At 39.4% G+C, this 17378-nt stretch overlaps 2 protein-coding genes across 4 annotated transcripts; both read right to left on the bottom strand.

The window, feature by feature from the left end:
• Positions 1-513: 513 nt before the first annotated feature.
• nr2c1 (nuclear receptor subfamily 2, group C, member 1) lies at positions 514-8303 on the bottom strand. Of its 3 annotated transcripts, none has more exons than XM_015033335.1 (14): positions 7779-8303; positions 6334-6468; positions 5981-6214; positions 5747-5825; positions 5466-5645; positions 5223-5373; positions 4278-4374; positions 3677-3861; positions 3179-3332; positions 2917-3038; positions 1995-2137; positions 1720-1857; positions 1514-1619; positions 514-1389 (listed from the first exon to the last, which is right to left on the bottom strand). In XM_015033335.1, the coding sequence occupies exons 2-14, from the start codon at positions 6403-6405 to the stop codon at positions 1218-1220; spliced, it is 1833 nt and encodes a 610-aa protein (XP_014888821.1). In that variant the 5' UTR covers positions 6406-6468; positions 7779-8303; the 3' UTR covers positions 514-1217. The 3 variants fall into 3 exon arrangements, with proteins under 3 accessions (XP_014888821.1, XP_014888822.1, XP_014888823.1); XM_015033336.1 differs by lacking the exon at positions 7779-8303 and adding an exon at positions 7633-7760; XM_015033337.1 differs by lacking the exon at positions 7779-8303 and adding an exon at positions 7551-7635.
• An 864-nt stretch (positions 8304-9167) lies between these two features.
• LOC106947960 (FYVE, RhoGEF and PH domain-containing protein 6-like) lies at positions 9168-16550 on the bottom strand (the record flags this gene model as incomplete). The annotated part of the gene is made up of 16 exons (XM_015033334.1): positions 9168-9737; positions 9840-9979; positions 10063-10191; positions 11068-11162; positions 11314-11416; positions 11923-12069; positions 12210-12312; positions 12392-12471; positions 12574-12657; positions 13485-13553; positions 13667-13738; positions 13823-13881; positions 14385-14435; positions 14927-15014; positions 15138-15294; positions 16355-16550. Coding segments are annotated over 16 exons (1610 nt in total), but the record flags the coding sequence as incomplete, so codon positions are not given.
• Positions 16551-17378: the final 828 nt, after the last annotated feature.

Here is a 17378-nt window from a genome sequence, read left to right as displayed (position 1 = left end):
AGCGAGAAAAAAAGTCGTCAGGAGGCGGTGTGCTTCCAACAGCGCACAAAACTCCGGAATAATTTTCATTAGTTAATTGAGTTGGTTATAATAGCTTGATATCTGTCTGCAAACATGTTTACTTTACCATGAATGCTAAACGCTTCTTTCAAAGCTTGCAAGCGAAATGATTTATTGGCATTCATTATGTTCTCAATTCAAAGTGTGTAATCTCTTCCGTCATGGCCTGTTTAAAGTGCTCTTCTCATTTTAGCACAGGATTTGTTCTTCTCAGAGTTACAGTGATGGGAGAGAAGTTTAATTACGTCATCATCATGGATGTCGTCCATTTTGGTTATTTGATCAATTTTTTTCCAGGAATTCCTACTTACTAAAACAAGAGTTAAGTGGAAGTATCTCAGCTTTCACAGAATTCACTTACATTTAAACCTATTTAAAGGGCAACTTTAACAACTACCAAGTTCCTGGAAACTAGAATTTAACCTTGATTGTGAAACAACTAAAAAAAAAAAAAAGACTGAAAGATGTTTTTATTTTCAAATGACAAGACCATCTTTATGCATCAACATTTCCTTGTCCAAAATGACAGAATACACAAATTACCAAATGTTGACCGTATAGCTTTTTTTTTGGTGCATTTTATATATAAATATATGTACAGTTACTTCAGATCCACATGATGCTAAGATGCTGCTAATCCGTTGGATTAGCAAACTAGTGAGCCATAAAGGTAATAAATAACCTTTGATGAGAAGATCTCACAAATTTATTTCACATTTTCTTTTGTCGTAACCACCCTAACATAAAAAAAACAGCATGGCCATGTTGGAGAAGTAATGAATAAAAAAAACAAAACAAAAACAAACCATGCTGCTTCAATCAAAATACAAATGAGTTTTTCAGAAAAACAAAGGCGTAAAGGGTACGAAGCATAAAATACTATACAGTAAAAAGCTAAATCTGCTGTGCAGGTTTTAAGAATTTAATTCTCAGAGTCTCTGCAGGTTGTCCGATTAGCGAGCTGAGCCCAGCTGACGGCGTATGGAGAAGAGAAGCTAAGAGAGAAAACAAAACTGAAAACGGATAACGAGCCATGAATCTAGTTTGTTATACTCATTCAAAAACCGGTTTGATGAGTTCTCTAAATGCTTTGTTTGCCAACCTTTTGCAATCCAAATGTTGACTTTTATTTTTTCTTTATTAAATGGCACCGTTTGTCAGACGCCAGAGCCCGCTTGGCTGTTATAATCAGTGGATTCCATCTTGAGGATGTAAGGGATGATGCTGTCAATCTGCACGTTGCCGATGAGCCCGGCGAAAAACAGCTCCTCCGTGACAGCTGCGCTTATTAGCCTGAGGGCCGGAAGACGCAGCAACAGCTTGGATAACCTGGGAGTAATGAGGCAGAAAGGAGACATGGATCTAAAAAACACATGAAGCAAGCACATCTGGGACAACATCATCAATCTGTCCCACTTTAAAACAGGCCTGGCAGCTTCGCGGAAGTACAAACCGATAGGAGTCCTCGGGGTACGTCCTCGTAACGTAGTCCTGCAGCTCCATGTACGCTTTTTCCTGGAACATCTCAATCTGCGGTATGTTATCTATGCCGGGGTGATCTAGCACAAAAACAACGCGTAAGAAAAAAGGAACGTACTGAACATGCTTTATTAAAAACGCAGATAAAAAGAAGAAAACAAAAAACTTGATTTCACACACCAGGGCTGAAGAGAACAATAGCTTTGAGGTAGGCATATTCATAGGAGTCGGGGGACAGCTTGGACATGCTGTTGCAGAACTCCTGCATCCTCCAGATGTGCTCCATTACCACTTTTCCTCTCTCTGGGGACAGCTTTTCTAAATACGAGACAAAACAGACAACTGTGTTAAAAAAGAAAAAAAAGAACTAAAACTCAGCACAATCAAATGACTTCCCGTTTCAGACATTTGACTCCGTTAATGGATGCTTGCAGCCACTCGCAGAGCCCTCCTACCTTCCTGTAAGCTGGTCTGCAGATGGTTGATAATGGCACTTAGAATGGTACCAACATTCATAATGTTGGAGCACTGTGCCAGGCCCAGGGCAAAAAGTTCATTCCAGCAGGCTTTCATCAAGTTAATGTCATTGTCTTGACCACTGCAAAAGAAGAAGTCACAGACTTATGCTTAATAAAGTGTGAGCAGAGAAGAAGAGTCTGATGCATTTTATTAGGATTTATGTGTTTTCCTGAGTTGATGCACTTCATGGAGCGAAGGTTTAATATTCCTTCAAGAGTAGCCACGGACAGTGTTTCTATGTGAACATCTTCCTGTTCATAGGGAATTATTCACATATTTTATTCTTTCCATCTTTTATCTTTCCGGTCAGCAACCTAAGAGGTTCCTGTATTGTTGTATTTTATAAATATGTCTAAGTTTATTCATATTGGAAAAACACATTGCTGTTTACTCAGTCAGTATTTAATACAGCTGACACAAAAATAATGTTAAAATATGTTTTCTTTTTTTGTCATCTTATAAAAATGTAGCCCTTTATGTTCTGGAAAGACGGCCGGCCCGCTTGATACAACAGAAAAGTCAGGTTATTAAGAAAATGGCAGCTTATCAATTAATCATTAATCGGCTGATAAGATCAATCAACTTTAGATTAATGCAATCAACAACTTCCTTCCACGTAGCATAATGCTGCCACAACCATGTTTTACAATAGATGGCTGTGCAACAATATTATGTTGGCCTCACACCGCATTGCAGACGGAGACCAAACCGTTTAATTTTGCTCTCTCTTTACACAGATGGACCCGATTCACCAAGTGGGTGACTGTGACACAAAATCCTAATAAAATACACTGAAATTTGAACAAATTAGGGCCAAATCGAAACAATTCATCACTAAAACATAAGACATCGTCTTACCCTAAGGCTTGAAAGGCAGGTATGGAGCGTGCCCAGTGCATAGAGAGAAAAAGTAGCCGGGACGCAGACTCACAGATGTAGTTGACATTGAGGTACTCTGGTACTGGCAAAGGCATCATAAGCTGGGGAGAAATCATTTTGAAGCGTAAAGGGGGAAAACACGACGACATTGTGCATCTTAAAAGCAAAATAAAATAAAAAAAACTGGAGTGAATTTGTGTTGACACGAGCAGAAGCTTCAGTGCAACAGTTCTGCTTTTACCTTGAAAGGGATGTGGCTCTCAGAAAGCAGAGGCCCATCCAGCTCCACCACCGGACCCGACTGGTCCCCCGACATCAGCTGCATGGTGGTCTCTAAAGATTCTCCGGCCGAGCCGTCTTCAGGGTGTAGGACTTTGGCCAACGTGTCGAAAGCTCTGGGCATAAAAACAAAACAAAATAAATACAAGAATAGGCAGACGTTAAAAAGATAAATGTTTGTTTCTTATGTTTAGCTTAAAGAAAGCATGTCATATATTATTTATCATATATATATATATAAAAAGGCTCTGGAATAAACACCCCAATACAAGAAGGAACCTTTTGGGTAAAGCTAATAAGATTCATATAACTGGAGTCAGAAACCACATGGCCCTGGAAGAAATTAAATTAAAGCATCAAGAGCAAAAATAAAATAAAAACAGGCCCTGGGTTTCACTGCGGACGAATGCAGAATGCACACGAACAACGACAACAAGCATCAAAGGCATCTAACTCTCACCTGGTGATGTCACTCGCAGTGTGATCTTCGACTTTGACGTCCGTCATGGAGCCGTCGCCGTTGCTGAGCGCTTCGGCTCCCATCGCGTCGTTCCCGCCGTCGCTCAGCTCCCTGGTCTTGTTGAGGTGGGCGAGTGATGTCACCACGTTCGCCAAAGTACCAAGGTCCCCTTGAGATAGATCATCCTGTCGAGAAGAGAGACTCTTCGACTATTTTTCTACATAGATGTTTAATAAATGAGAAGCTACCTAGGAATCTACTACACATATTTCCAGGGTACCCAAAAATTGCACTCAAGTAAGAGTGGCGCTACTTCAATATATTTTTTGCTGAAGTAAAAATAAAAAGTAGCCGTCCAAGAAATGACAGAAGAGTAAAAAAGTATTTGGTAAAAAGACGACTCAGTACGTCGTCAGAAGAACCAAAATGTAGCGTAGATATTTCTGGTGTATTAAAGACCAAAATGAAAACAATTCATGTAGATAACATAATTACAAAATAACAAAATCAGGCAAAAGAACCATATTTCCACATTCATTTCTTTCAATAAAACAAACCCATTCATGCCAGTAACTCAAACATATTAAACACTGAATGCTACCTTATCAGGGGATGCTGGAATTAGGATGGTGTTTTCCAGCTTAGGGAAGGGCTGCTGGATGTTGAGCAACATGCTAGACTCAAGCAAACTCGTGGATCTGAAAGTAGACGTTGATTATTGTTATTATTAGACAACCATACTGAATAAATTCAACTATATCAGGGATTTCCCCCCAGAGTATTATAAGCCTGGCGGGCCACCAGGCTTTACTTGATCCCCCACCGGGCTAAGCGTTGTTTACTTATTTATTTTAACACCAGTAACAGCGATAGCAAAGACGGGTTTTACGCTAGATTTATACATAATAATGCATTATTAATCTTTAGCAGACAATTATCTATTTAAAAACAGATAATGGTATTTGGTTCTACATACAAAACCTGCAGAAATACTAGCTTTATTTAGTGCACCGCTATATTTTCTTTATTGATGTTTTATTTTAAAAAAATTCTGTAAATTTTTCCACATTTTTTGAACACAACACAACACAGTGGGCAACTGGTAGACTTCCCAAGCACCTTATCACCAGGCTTAACTAGTTTGCTGGGGGAAACCCTGTATATCAACTTTTTAAAATACCAAAAACATTTTAAAAACTCAGCCGTTGCATTTTAAAATCATGTTTGCTTAGAAATGTAAAATTGTCCATGTCTGATATCCAGTTATTAAAGTCAAATTGAGTAATAAGAAGCCACTGCTGCTTAATAGTTGGGTTACATTCTGCTACTATTGTATTTAAATAGCTAAAAATAAACATGAAAAAAGATGTTTTTGAATACGTTTAAAAACATGTTTTAGACATATTTAAACTATTTTACTTCTGTGTGCTATTCTGCTATAAATATGCAAACAGAACATCTATTGTTTGACATCAACACTACATGTATAGTTCAATGTCAACTGGACATATCATTACTGTGGTATCTTGGGGTGAATGTTATGTACCGAACGGTTTCCTTCTCAGATACAAAAGTGGGCGTGGCAGCCAGAGGACTGCAAAGGTTCTTCCGGATGTAGATCTTTTCCGTGGAGGCCGCACAATTCAACGATTTCTCTCTGGTGGCGACTTCGACGGGCTTCCGTTCGCACTGCACAGCTGGAAGACGACACAGTTCCCGACGGTAAGGCGCTTGAAACCTTGCCGACACGTTATCAAAGGTGAATAAGTAGTTAAAAAGGTTCTCTTACAATCCTGCTTCATGCCCAAAGCTATACAGCGCTGTAGTCGGCAGTACTGGCAGCGGTTTCGGTGTAGTTTGTTAATGGCACATTCTCCCGATCCCCTGCAGGTATACACCAGGTTCTTTCTAATGCTACGTTTGAAGAAGCCCTTGCATCCCTCGCAGCTGACGGCTCCATAGTGACGCCCTGAGAGAGAAGGAAATGTTACAGCTTGCTACAAACACACACAACACTGGCTTAAAGTTCAGAAAAATACTGTCAGTAGTTGAGTAAAGTATTATTTCTACCTGACGCCTTGTCCCCACAGACAACACAGTACTCCACCACAGGCTTGACGATAGACTGGTCCGAGCCGTCAGTCACAAACTGACAAGCACAACACGACGGGATGATTTAAGACAATAATCACTGCGGTAGGTTTAGGCTGACTAAACAGACCCATGATTCAGTCATATGATCTTCCAGAGGCTTGTTTATGGAAACAGAATCGGGGACGAAGTCGACATGCTTTGGACCGTTACCTGAATCTGCTGTCCTGCCAGTTCGGGGGCGGCAAAAAGCAGCTGGTTGACCCCGGAGCCGTCCGAAGAGGCGAGGATCACCTTGTTAGGAGAGCCTTCCTGCTTGGCCAGAATCACCTTCCCGCCAGGGGAATAGTCGGCGTTCGCCAAGATGAACTGTTGCTTCCCGGGGGAGGACGGCTCAAGTGCTGTGACAATTTGGATCTTCTGTCCGGTCTGCTGATCAGTTACGATCTATCAGAGGAAATAACATAGAAAGTGTAAGCAGAGTATCTACGTTTTATTTTTGTTTTTTGCAGCTAGAGCACACATTGATATGAATTGTCCAAAGGGCAGAGAGTCCTCTCATTCACCTGGATTCGATGTCCTAAAGCCATGCTGTTGTCTGTTGACACAAGCTGAATCTTGTGAGTCTGTCCATCCATTCCAATACTGCGCACACCTTCATCCGCCGCTCCTCACATCAGTGCCCCATGAGGCATGCACACCTGTACGGCAGAAATCATCACAGTAAGAGACCAGTCATTTTGAAGTCCTATTATTTATTTTGGTAAATAATGACATTCATACAACATATGCAGATTTGTGTTACTGGGGCCCGGGGGAAACAGGCTTTTCAAGGTACAAATATTTTTATAATAACCTGATTAAGACTTCAATTTCCCATGGCTTTAAAATTTTATTGATATGTTATAAAACTGGGTTTATGAGCTATGAGCCATAATCACGGAAATCAGCAAATAACCTTTGCAATAGATAAATACACTTTATTGACATTCTAACTTATTGATGCCCAGCAGCAAGAAACAATAGATCCCGACATAAAGCAGCATGATAAACCAAAACAATGAAAGCACTATCTCAGCGAAAATACATTCTGGTTGCGTTACAATCAGACTTTACCTCCACCTTTATATGTTAGCATCTCATTCTCTCCCCTCTACATGGTACATGCAACACGCTAAAGCATCGATCCGACTTGTATATATGTGATTAAGCGTACACTTGTGTCAGTTCATTCGAAATTGCCTGGGTCGGAAAGTATAAACAACCACTTGGTTTATTATGTTGGATGTCAAGGCGTGTTAGTAATGTGGAGCCTGCGGGAAAGCAACCGAGCTACCGTTAGCCAAAAGCCCGCAAAAACCGCTAAAGAGCTGTATCCGGTGATATCAAATGAGTGGTAAAAACACTATATTTACACATGCCACTGACAGCCGGCTACTTAAAATCTATACGGAAGATAAAGGTATTTCTTTTCCTGTCGGTGAAAGGTCAACATTGAAGGGTTAAAGAACACTAGGGTTCAAGGCCCGAGATGCCAACAGAGATAGTTCCGTTTTCGACAACCGGCCAAAATTCGTTTTGGGAGGCTTTGGATCTTCACCCATATCATCTAAATAACAAGACAACTGACAGGTTGACACCGCTAACTGTTTATATGACGATTTCCTGCAATATGGATGCCTTTATTTAGGAATCTATGGAGCAGCGCTAGCACCGAAGGTAGCAGTAGCTCTGTTAGCTGACGCTGCTAAGCTAACTAGCTGTCACCTTTTATTAACATTACCTTCGCTCAGCGTCTCTTAAAGTCCACCTACTGGTGCATGAGGCTAGTAAAAAAGCATGACTTTGTAGGAGAATAGACATACCAGACCTCAGTGTAGCTCCAGACTATGACAAGCTATGTTAGCTGGTTGTTAGCTAGTAGCTAATGGCAACTTCCTTCCTGCTTCTCCAACAGCTCGATACTCTCTCATGAGTCTCGCGTACTTTAGCAGTAACGAATGTCTCTTACCTTTTGAAAATCCGATATGTAATAAAATGTATTGCTGTCAATGCAATAATATTGGAAGTGTTTTCTGCAGTTGTCGAGAGGGTCAGAGTTCGTGACCTTTTTCATCCATAAAGGTTTGATGCGCATGCGCACTAACGTTGCTGCGGTTTATGTATGACAGCGGCTGCGGTATGTTGACTGTCAGCTCTGCATCGGACTGTCTCCTTTAACTGGCTGTCTATAAATAATGCTGGTGGCTCGGATTTAAGAGTGTGAATTACAATTAAGGTAAAAATGACAACAATCTTGAACTCTATCTAGTTGTGTTTTGCTTAGATTCATTTTTAAATTACTTGCTTGAAATAGATAAATGTAGATTTGAGTTTAAGTTGATCATTTGTGTACATAGTTTTTAAAAGTCTTAGATACTTTTTAGATTCAGTGCTTAAAGTGTTCTTCTATAGGCTGTCTCTCATATTTTGGATCGTTGAGTCCAATTGTTTTTTGTGTTTTTTTTCCCCAGGATTTTTTAACTGCATGTATATTCCAGTAAGTTACTGGATGAACTGAAAGTTTTGTATGGCTTAATGTAATAAACACTGAAACAGTGTAATGCTATACTCTAGAACTTCCTTGTGTTTGTATTGCTGTTGACTCTTTTTAAGCCATCTAATTCACTTCACCTCACTGAAATTTGTTTATTCACTAGAAAAAGGACATCAACATTTTTCTTCTTCAGTTGTTCTCAAAGGAGCCGCAAATCAGCAAGTGTGGGGTCTTAATAGTCCCTTCAGAAATTAAACTAAGTCACTATTAATGCTTTACCATTATAATTTAATTTCCATTTTTTAATTATGAAAAACCCAATGACATTTGTGAGTCGGAAAAAGTCAAAAAGCCTATTAAATGTGGAGTAAAAATAGAGGAGCATTTCATAAAAACAGTCAAATAATGGTAGTAGTGTGATGTTCTGTGTCTGCTTCAGGACTTGGATGATTTTCTGTAATTAAAGGAACCATAAATTTGTGTCCTGCACCAAGAAACTCTAAAGGAAAATGTATATCTGTTCCTTAGTTTACAGATACTTTTAGCCATTATTTCAAAATCCCCTCTGAAAAATTTCCAAAAGACTGGTTTTATAGCTCAAGATGTTGTGGACTGACCTAAAACAGGCTCATGTTCAAAAATCCTCCAACATAACTGAATTTAGCCATTTCTGCAAACAAGAGTGAGTCATAACAATGTACAAAACTACTACCAGATACCGGAAATAAAATGTAAATTACACAAAATTAGGAAAGCTAGTACATATTTTCATAAATATTCAACATGGTACTTTTTCTCTTTTTAATAAATACCAGATGTTTACCCTTGCACAGTGCAGTAAAGTGAAAAGCAGTGATACAAATATTCACAGACGTTTGATTTTATTTGCTTTACAGTCATTTCCTATTTCTCAGTTTACATGCAAAATTTCATATGTACATAGTTTTAAGTGACTTAAGTGCAAAATATGTAAAATAATGTTACTTTTTTACAGTCGGTGTTGAAAATGTGTAGCCTCTTGCACAGTGACAGTGTGATGTCAGGGAACAACAAACAGCCTTTGCACAATTTTTTGGACCCTTTGAAGCTATAACAAAACATAGGTCTAATATTTTTCAGAAATTTGCAGCCATCATTAACAAGTCAAAGTGGTCCGAGACAAGAGCCTGGCATTATTGAATACTCTTAGTACTCAATGAAATACCATAAATCCTATAGGCAAAGAATTTTGCTCATATATAAAAATAACATTTACAGAAATGTAAAAACAATCGAACAAGATAAAAATGGGGGTGGGGGGGTCATTTCAACTAAAATGGTGCTTCCAGAAGACTTTCTTCTTCTTTGTAAAAGCTACGGAGCACTGAGGTAAAATACAAACTCCTCCACTCAGAGATTTACAACACGACTGCCTCTTTGAACGTGTCGATCCATCTATTCATAAAAACAAAAAAGAGAAAATACTGTTGAAATCACAGCTGTCTCAGTGTGATTTCAAACCAAGCTGCATTCATCTTTTCTGCTGCACATACATACCTTTGGGCTGTTTGCACATCGTCTGCCCTGAAAATGTAGTGAAGGGTGTTTTTGTGGTAGAGCTTAAACTGCTGCTTCTGAGAGGAATCCACTTTTAACACGAAGCCCAACAGGGGCAGACTCTCTAAGGCTGCCACATCCTGGAGGTAGAACCAAAACAAAGGTAGATATCAGGCTGGTTCACGAGTCTCTGCATCGGATGAACACGGTGAGACGTGCATACCTCACTAGCGGCGTACGTGTACAGGACTTTGTCTTTAATGACAAACCACAGCCTCTTCCCCTGCTTCTTATTGTGCTTGGACCTCTGCAGATACCCACTCATGGAGGAATTATCCGTGTTTGCGGACACCTAGGACAAAGAAAAGTGTGTTTTTAGGTCTAAATTTAAAAAAGCTCTCATGTTGTGACTGTATAAAAAGCTATATTAGTATCAGTCCTCAAAGGACATGTGAGAAAGTGAATATTTGCAATTGTGTTGTGTGTTTTCTGCAGAGTGCCCTTTAAAAGTATACATACATGTGATTTATCTCCAACTTCCAATGCATTTTGTTGAAATTTATACAAGGCAATTCAAAGCTTAGGGTTTTATTTTGGTGTATCAGAGTACAAAAGGCATGATACAAAATGGATGGCGCATTTTACAGATTTTTATTTGTAAAATAATTTGTGTAGTTTTGCTTCTACTTTGTATTGATCTATCACAAAAGAGTGCAACTTGTGGCTCTAATGTGGTTTGTTAGGCCTTCCACCCAAGCTCTGAATAACCTTGGATAATACTTATATTTCAAGACATAATTTTTTAAGGTATAAATAAAAAAAGACAGGCTAGTTTTAGTAGTTTTTAGTTAATATATGCATCAAATACAGATTGTTCTTTTTGGATAATTCTTGACAGAAATGGACGGAACTGTTAAGTTCCTCAACATTTTCTCTCCTTTGTTGTAAAAGTTTTTTTCTTCTTTGTTCTACAACCTAAAAAGAAAAATTTCACCAAAAAGCAAACAGCTTTTTATATATTTGTATTTATAAAGCTAAAAAGTTAACTTTTCCTTCTTTAGCTTTATAAAATTGATAATAAGTTCGGCCCCTCAGACTATTTAGGCTGCCGAGTTCAGGTATGTCACACGATTTTCATTGCAAGACATAATGAGCATGAAGCATGAATACGTTTGCAAAGCACTGTATGAATAAAGGGTCATTCAAATCAGGACAAAGCATCAGTTACCTCTTTCAGGGCTGCAGGTATCCTCTTATGTTTTCTGTTAAATGCAACCGTTGCCTTGCTTCCAGGCGGCAATGTTGCTGCTGAGGAAATTTCATCTGTTGAACAGAAAGTGCTTTAACTGTGAGAACATGTTTATGAACCTCTGGTGTCTGTTTTAGGGATATACGATACCCTGAGAGTGTAGAAGAATATGCAAGAATGGCAACGTGTTGGTATCAAACAGTGACTAAACATGTTCAGGCTTACTTTTATGCTCAAGAACGTCAAAGCACTGGTCACACACTCGTGCTGACTGCTTCTTTAGATATGCAAGACAGTGTTTATTGGAGGAACAAGCCTGGCAAACCACCTGAGGGGATGAAACCGCAAAAACATTTCAGTCGCATGTTATAAATGCTAATACATAAACCTATATAGTTGTTTTGTTTAAACACTTTGTCAGTTTGGAAGTTTTGGTATGTTAACAGCAATAGTTCCTTTACATATAATAGAAAGATGTCATATCACTCTGTTCGTTAATTATTTGACTGGTTGCACTGGGTTTTATTTTGGAGCGTTAGATGATGGTTAAGAATGCAACACTATTTAGATGTTCATTTGTAAACATCTTTAATGTGTCACTTCCTACCATTTCACACCTCACTTTGTATTAAGTCAAGAATGTATACAAATACTTCTGCAAGGCACCGCACCTCTTCTACTGGATGTATAAAACAGCTGCATAGTTCTTTTGAAAGAGGTAATCTATAGTTTTTATTTGTCAATAAAAAACAATTTCAGAAATCACACTTGTCCTTAAAGAGTAGAAATAAAAAAAGAAAAAGAAAAAAATCCTGCATGTATTTGTCCGCGAACCTTTCCACATGCGCGGCAGTGGTGTCTCCTCCACGTCAGGGTAAAGTCACAAGTGCAGATCATGCACATGGTGGTTCGTGTGTCCGGGATCCAAATGGGGGCTGTGGATCCCAAAGGTGGACCATCAACGCATTCGCCCAAATATTCCTGGATGAAAGCAAAAATGATGCATTGAAGTTCCCACTCACTGCTGAATCATACACGCTAAAGTCTGAGTGTTTAAATCACAGTGACTCAGGCTTTTAGATCACAAAACAGGAAAAGCGTACGCTGAAAAATATTCTTACCTCCTCTGGCTTGTTAGAAGACATAAAGCTAATTTTCTTCTTTGTGTATTCACTGATGGCCGAGGAAATAGTCTTGAGCCATTCATCTCGCTCTGCGGCCGAACTTTAAGAAGAGAAAAGGTAAAACCCTCCACATAAACCCGACAGCGTGATGAATATTACCGTGCCTTTTTCAAACTTACCTTGCGGAGAGAATAAAGGAGCGCTCCACACTTTCTATGTTCAGCTCATTCTGATAGCCCTCTTGACTGGGTTTGCTAACCTGCAATTATCAGCATTGTGAACGGCGTTGGCAGCACGAAGCTCATCGAGATGACATGAATGTGATTACATGAAGGACGTAAGAAAAAGGCGAAGCTCTCACCTTCATCCCAGCCAGAGACAGCATGTTTTTAAGCTTGAACTGGCCATGCTGAACAGGGGTGGTGTACAGCAACACATCGCTAAGCTAAAAGACAGAAAAAAAAAAAAAAGATTCAGAAGTTTTATGATGTAATACAGATGTAGCATAACGGATGTAGCGGTTTCTCGTTCTCTTGTGTCACCACCGGGATTTGCAGCAGAGTTACTTTGGTTTCTCTACAGACTCAGAATAAGAAGAGCGATTCTGTTTTTTTCCTCCCAGCTGACAGATTTATCACGTGGAATCCTATTTTAGGACAATTTGAAGTTTACATAGATAAATTATTGTGGTGCTCCATTTCATAATGTGATCCTGGGTGAATGACTTTTGAAACCTCATGCTTAAACACCGACAATCTTCCTGTTTGGATATGATTTCGGTTTGACGAATCAAAGACTTTGGAGGACTTTTATCTGATTTCATGTAGAAAAATAGGTCTACTGCTTGAGGTTGTTACACATTCCAATATTGAAAGATTACATCATTTATAAAAGAGTTAAATAAATAATAGTGAATTACTGACTTATCACATGGTAATCTAATGTAAAATAGCTCTAATCAACAAGACAGGGAGGAGAGGAATTAAAGGGAAGATTAATTTTAGGCTGAATGTCTGCGTGGTACTTTAAAAAAAAATAGGGTCATTCTTTGTTGTGAGCTTTGATCTGAAGACAGCTTAATTCTGACACATAAGCTCCTTATATTAGACCACAGTGTTACTTAAATCACAAAATGTTCTGCTGCATTTGGGGGAGAAAAAAAAAGCCTTTCTTTCTGGACTGTTGAGATAAGTAGCATATTTGTGCTTGTGTTACTTTTTTTTTTTTAATCCAAAAAACAAGACATATGAAAGAGGTAGCAGTGAACTCTACCAGGAAGAACATCCGGGGCTGCATGACCTTCCTGGACAGCTTCATCAGGACGCCCTCTTTGATGAAGATCTGGAGCATAAACACCAGTGAAGAGATGTTTATTTAATTTAGCTGCTGTGGTCCAACCGTTTTCAGTCATAAAAAGTTATCTGAAGACTAAAACAGATTCCTCAGTGCCTCACCCGTCCCGGCTGGACGATCTCATGGTTGCCGTTCAGACGACACTGGACCTGAACCAGCTTCTGGAAGTTATCCTGGAATGAAAGCAGCAGAAGTTTACAGGCGTTTCATACTTATGTTATCAAAATTCCCCATATACGTCTTGATGCAGCTCTCACCCCATGTTTCATGATGTCGTTGGCATGATTGGCCACCTCTTTCACAAGAGCAAGGGCAGCTGGTTGGATTGAGAAAACATGTTTTTATTTGTGTTTTCAGATGAGACACGTCGATTGCTCTTTATGATCCATTCAATGCAGTTCCCTTCACAATTTGTCAAATAGGTCATTTTTTAAAATACAAAGCAGGACGGACAGGGTTGATAGGAAGATGGTTAAAGCTGACCAAGAGGCGATGCTCAGAGAAAACCTTTTAGAGCCTTTTATCTTTCCTAAACTAAACAAAAAGCCACAAGGAAATGGTTTTGATCAAGTTATATTGATCTAGAAGAGTCCAAACCTAAATCCAATTATGAGTTTGTCTCAGACTTAAAAATATATATCCACTGACATTTTCCTTCCACTTCATGGTTATGGGCCAGCACATAGAATCCCATTAAGAAACATTGCAGTTTGTAGCTGTAATGTCACATAATGGGAAGAAAAAAAATCTGTACAATATGAACACTTTTACAAAGAAGTTAATTTTACATTACGCAATAAAACACGGCTGTGAGTTTACCTTCTGTGTCTTTGTAGTCTTCCGAGTCTACTGACAGATTTTTTAGGTAGTCTGCAAAAGAGGAAAAAAGATTTTAGATTCAGGATCAACAGCGAAGGCGCATGAAGGGAAAACTTGAATTTGCCACTCCGGGTTTCAACTAATCGCCTTTTGGAGACGTTAATTCCAGGAACGTTGTGGAAATACAATCCTGGGCTAAAGGGTCTGCAGGTGCTTATGTAACGTAATTACACAACAGTGATGCCTGGAGCATTTTTCAAATTTTTGGACTTGATCCATTTGACGCACAAAACACTTCGAAAGCTTCTGTTATGTCACTAAATCTGATTTGGGCAGATCCTTGATAATAGGTGGACTGTTGAAGCGGGGTAACTTTTACGTTTTGTACACTAGAGGGCAGAATGGGGTAGAAGATGAGACCTTGAAGGCTGGTTAGACATGGACAGTTTGGTATTCCACAACAGTGATAATATTTTAAGCAAAATGAATTCGCAAAGACCTTGTTACTCAGTAGTTGATGAAGATATTTGTGTTGGACGTACCTGTGAGCAGCAGCTGGTACTGAGGGATTCTCTGAACTGGCTTCAGCAGGTAATGCTTCACAGCCAGGTTGGCACAGCGAGGGCTCGCCTTAATAAAACGAAAAAAAGAGACAGTTTTCAGGGGCAAAATTACGTCCTTCTATTCTGACAAACAATGTAATGCCGCCAACATGGATACACCTCCCCAAACTGGTTTGGCCAGCGGGATTACCTCAAATTCTTTTACCACAGCGCTAAATGCAGAGTTCTTCTTAGTCTGCTCTACCAGTAGGGTCACATTCTTGTCGAACTCGCGGATGTAAGTGGAGTACATCTTTAGATAGGGCCCTTTCTTCAGGAAGATATCAGCCCCCTGAGTGCTCTCATCCCTGCGCACGGCACAAATCGAATCAACTCGAGTTAATGAGGTGGTTCTTGAAGTTCTGATGTCTGCATATTTCTTTACAATCTCAAAAATTAAAACTAAAAATAATGCTTGAAGATTTTGTTTTCCTGATTAACCCCTGATTTAGTATTTATCCGTTTATCTACAGTGTCTGAGAACTGTGTCACAAATCTGTTGGATCTCTGTCACCTGTAAGCCGGTATACCAGCCCAGGACTATTGGACCAACTCCCACAATTCCTTTGCAGTTCTTGGTTTTGCTTCAGAGGCATCATGGTTTCTAGTTCCTTGACGTTTAGTCATTCCACAATGCCAATCTTATTGGTAGGGAAACTATACGTTGCTTGCTTTTTGGTATTTTTGAGATTGTTTTGCTCAAATGCCCAATCCAAACACACAAACTCTTCAGAGTAAAAAAACAACATGACGTGTTCAAGTATTTTGATGTGTTTGAACTGATCCCTGATAACATAAAAGCTTCATTGTTGAAGAAACACATGCCTATGATGATACCTGAACCACCATTCTTCACAGAGAAATATCCCTTTAAATCAATGTTTGGGGGTCACCTGATGAGGCCCTTATGTCCCAAAAAATAAAACAGTTTCGCTCTCATCAGCTGCACAGTTTCTCTCTCGTCCAGTCAGTGTGTTAGTTTAGAAATCATAACCTCTTAATTTTTTTCAACCACAATGGGTCTTAATGCTAACAACTTGGCTTAATTTTATACGAGTCAATTATTTTCTCCACTTGCGTGTTTAATGCCTTCATCCTCAGACAATGGCCACCAGACTTGGATTTACTTATTCATCATGCAGGGATATAATTGCAATCAATAACACCTGACTGATCTGGTTAAGACAGTTATTGTCCAATTTCACTGACCATGTGTTGGGCAGTAGGAAAACCTATGTAGCAGCAACAAAACTGCTGCTGTAAAGCCTGACTTTTAGTCGAATTCACGGCCTTGCGTGGGTTTGATATTAAAGGGACTCGCACACATTTGTGCATATAAAAATTCATAAATATAAAATAACTTTATACCAGTTGGCAACTCTCTGCTCCAGCTCTTTAAGCAGATCCTGGTTGAGTTCATAGAGCTGAGGGAGATAGTACAGGATCTGATTGAGATGACGTTCCTCAATCACGGGCTTCCCGTTCTGACGAGATGCCTTGTGCACGGCCTCACGGAAGTCCTGTTGGTCAGAGACACGGATAACATCACATTCAGGAAGTCTCACTCACACACACACACACACACACACACACAAGACAGGATTATGCTGAATAAGGCGGTTGTAGTTCTGGTTTGAGTTACTTCAGAGGTTCAGGCATCGGACGTCCTGTAAATCAACATCCCTTGCCTTAAAACTGTGACTCAGCCATACTAAAGGTTTTGATTTAAAAGAAGACCAAAGAGGAAGTCACTGGCTACATCTCAAGCTGATTACACATCAAGAAGTCTTAGATTTCCCAAAACTATGACTCAAGGCTGAAACAAGAGGGTAGGCGAAGCCAGAGGTACCACTCAGCAAATCTTTCAGACGATGTGGCGTCTTAAGTGGTTTATAGGCCAGGTGGCAAATAAAACTGCTTTTTAGTCGAAGTGCCAGGAAAAACAACAACTCCTGTGGTGAACATTTTCTGCTCCAACAGCTGATGCAGAAAAAGTTGGGTCACATGGAAATGTTGTGGCAGCAAATTAGGGAAAGGGGATAAAAAAAAAGGGACGACTCTGCAGAGAGAACAGATAACTGAGAGTAAATAACTCTGTTAAAACTGCATGCAGCCCATAACAGGGCCAACAAATGGCTGCGTTGTTCTTTTTGGTGGATTTTGATTTTTTTTTTTTTTTTTTTTTGTTGCTTGTTCTCCAAACTGAATATGTGACTGTTCTGCATTACTGGACATTCTTCCTCCACAAATATCAGGGATTTAACCACTTCCTGTTCATGTGCGCATGATTCAGCCCAACTATGGTCTCATTTCATGACATTTTGTTTCCTGCATATATCAACTATGAGGCTGAATGTACGTTTTAGAAAATAAGGATGTAAAAAATACAATA

The sequence above is a fragment of the Poecilia latipinna genome, unplaced genomic scaffold (genome assembly GCF_001443285.1).
Source record: "Poecilia latipinna isolate Pla-1442-1.1 unplaced genomic scaffold, P_latipinna-1.0 Scaffold265, whole genome shotgun sequence".
Lineage (NCBI taxonomy): Eukaryota > Metazoa > Chordata > Actinopteri > Cyprinodontiformes > Poeciliidae > Poecilia > Poecilia latipinna.
Note: the sequence above shows the minus strand (reverse complement) of the source record. Positions and strands in the feature narration are given on the sequence as shown.

What these genes read in the sequence shown, in the direction of transcription:
- nr2c1 (XM_015033335.1), bottom strand. Translation starts at nt 6,405, where the DNA reads ATGGATGGACAGACTCACAAGATTCAGCTTGTGTCAACAGACAACAGC. An exon ending in TCTGAGAAGGAAACCGTTCG is followed by an intron (nt 4,375 to 5,222) that starts GTACATAACATT and finishes GTCTACTTTCAG; the next exon opens with ATCCACGAGTTTGCTTGAGT. An exon ending in AGAGCCACATCCCTTTCAAG is followed by an intron (nt 3,039 to 3,178) that starts GTAAAAGCAGAA and finishes ATTTCTCCCCAG; the next exon opens with CTTATGATGCCTTTGCCAGT.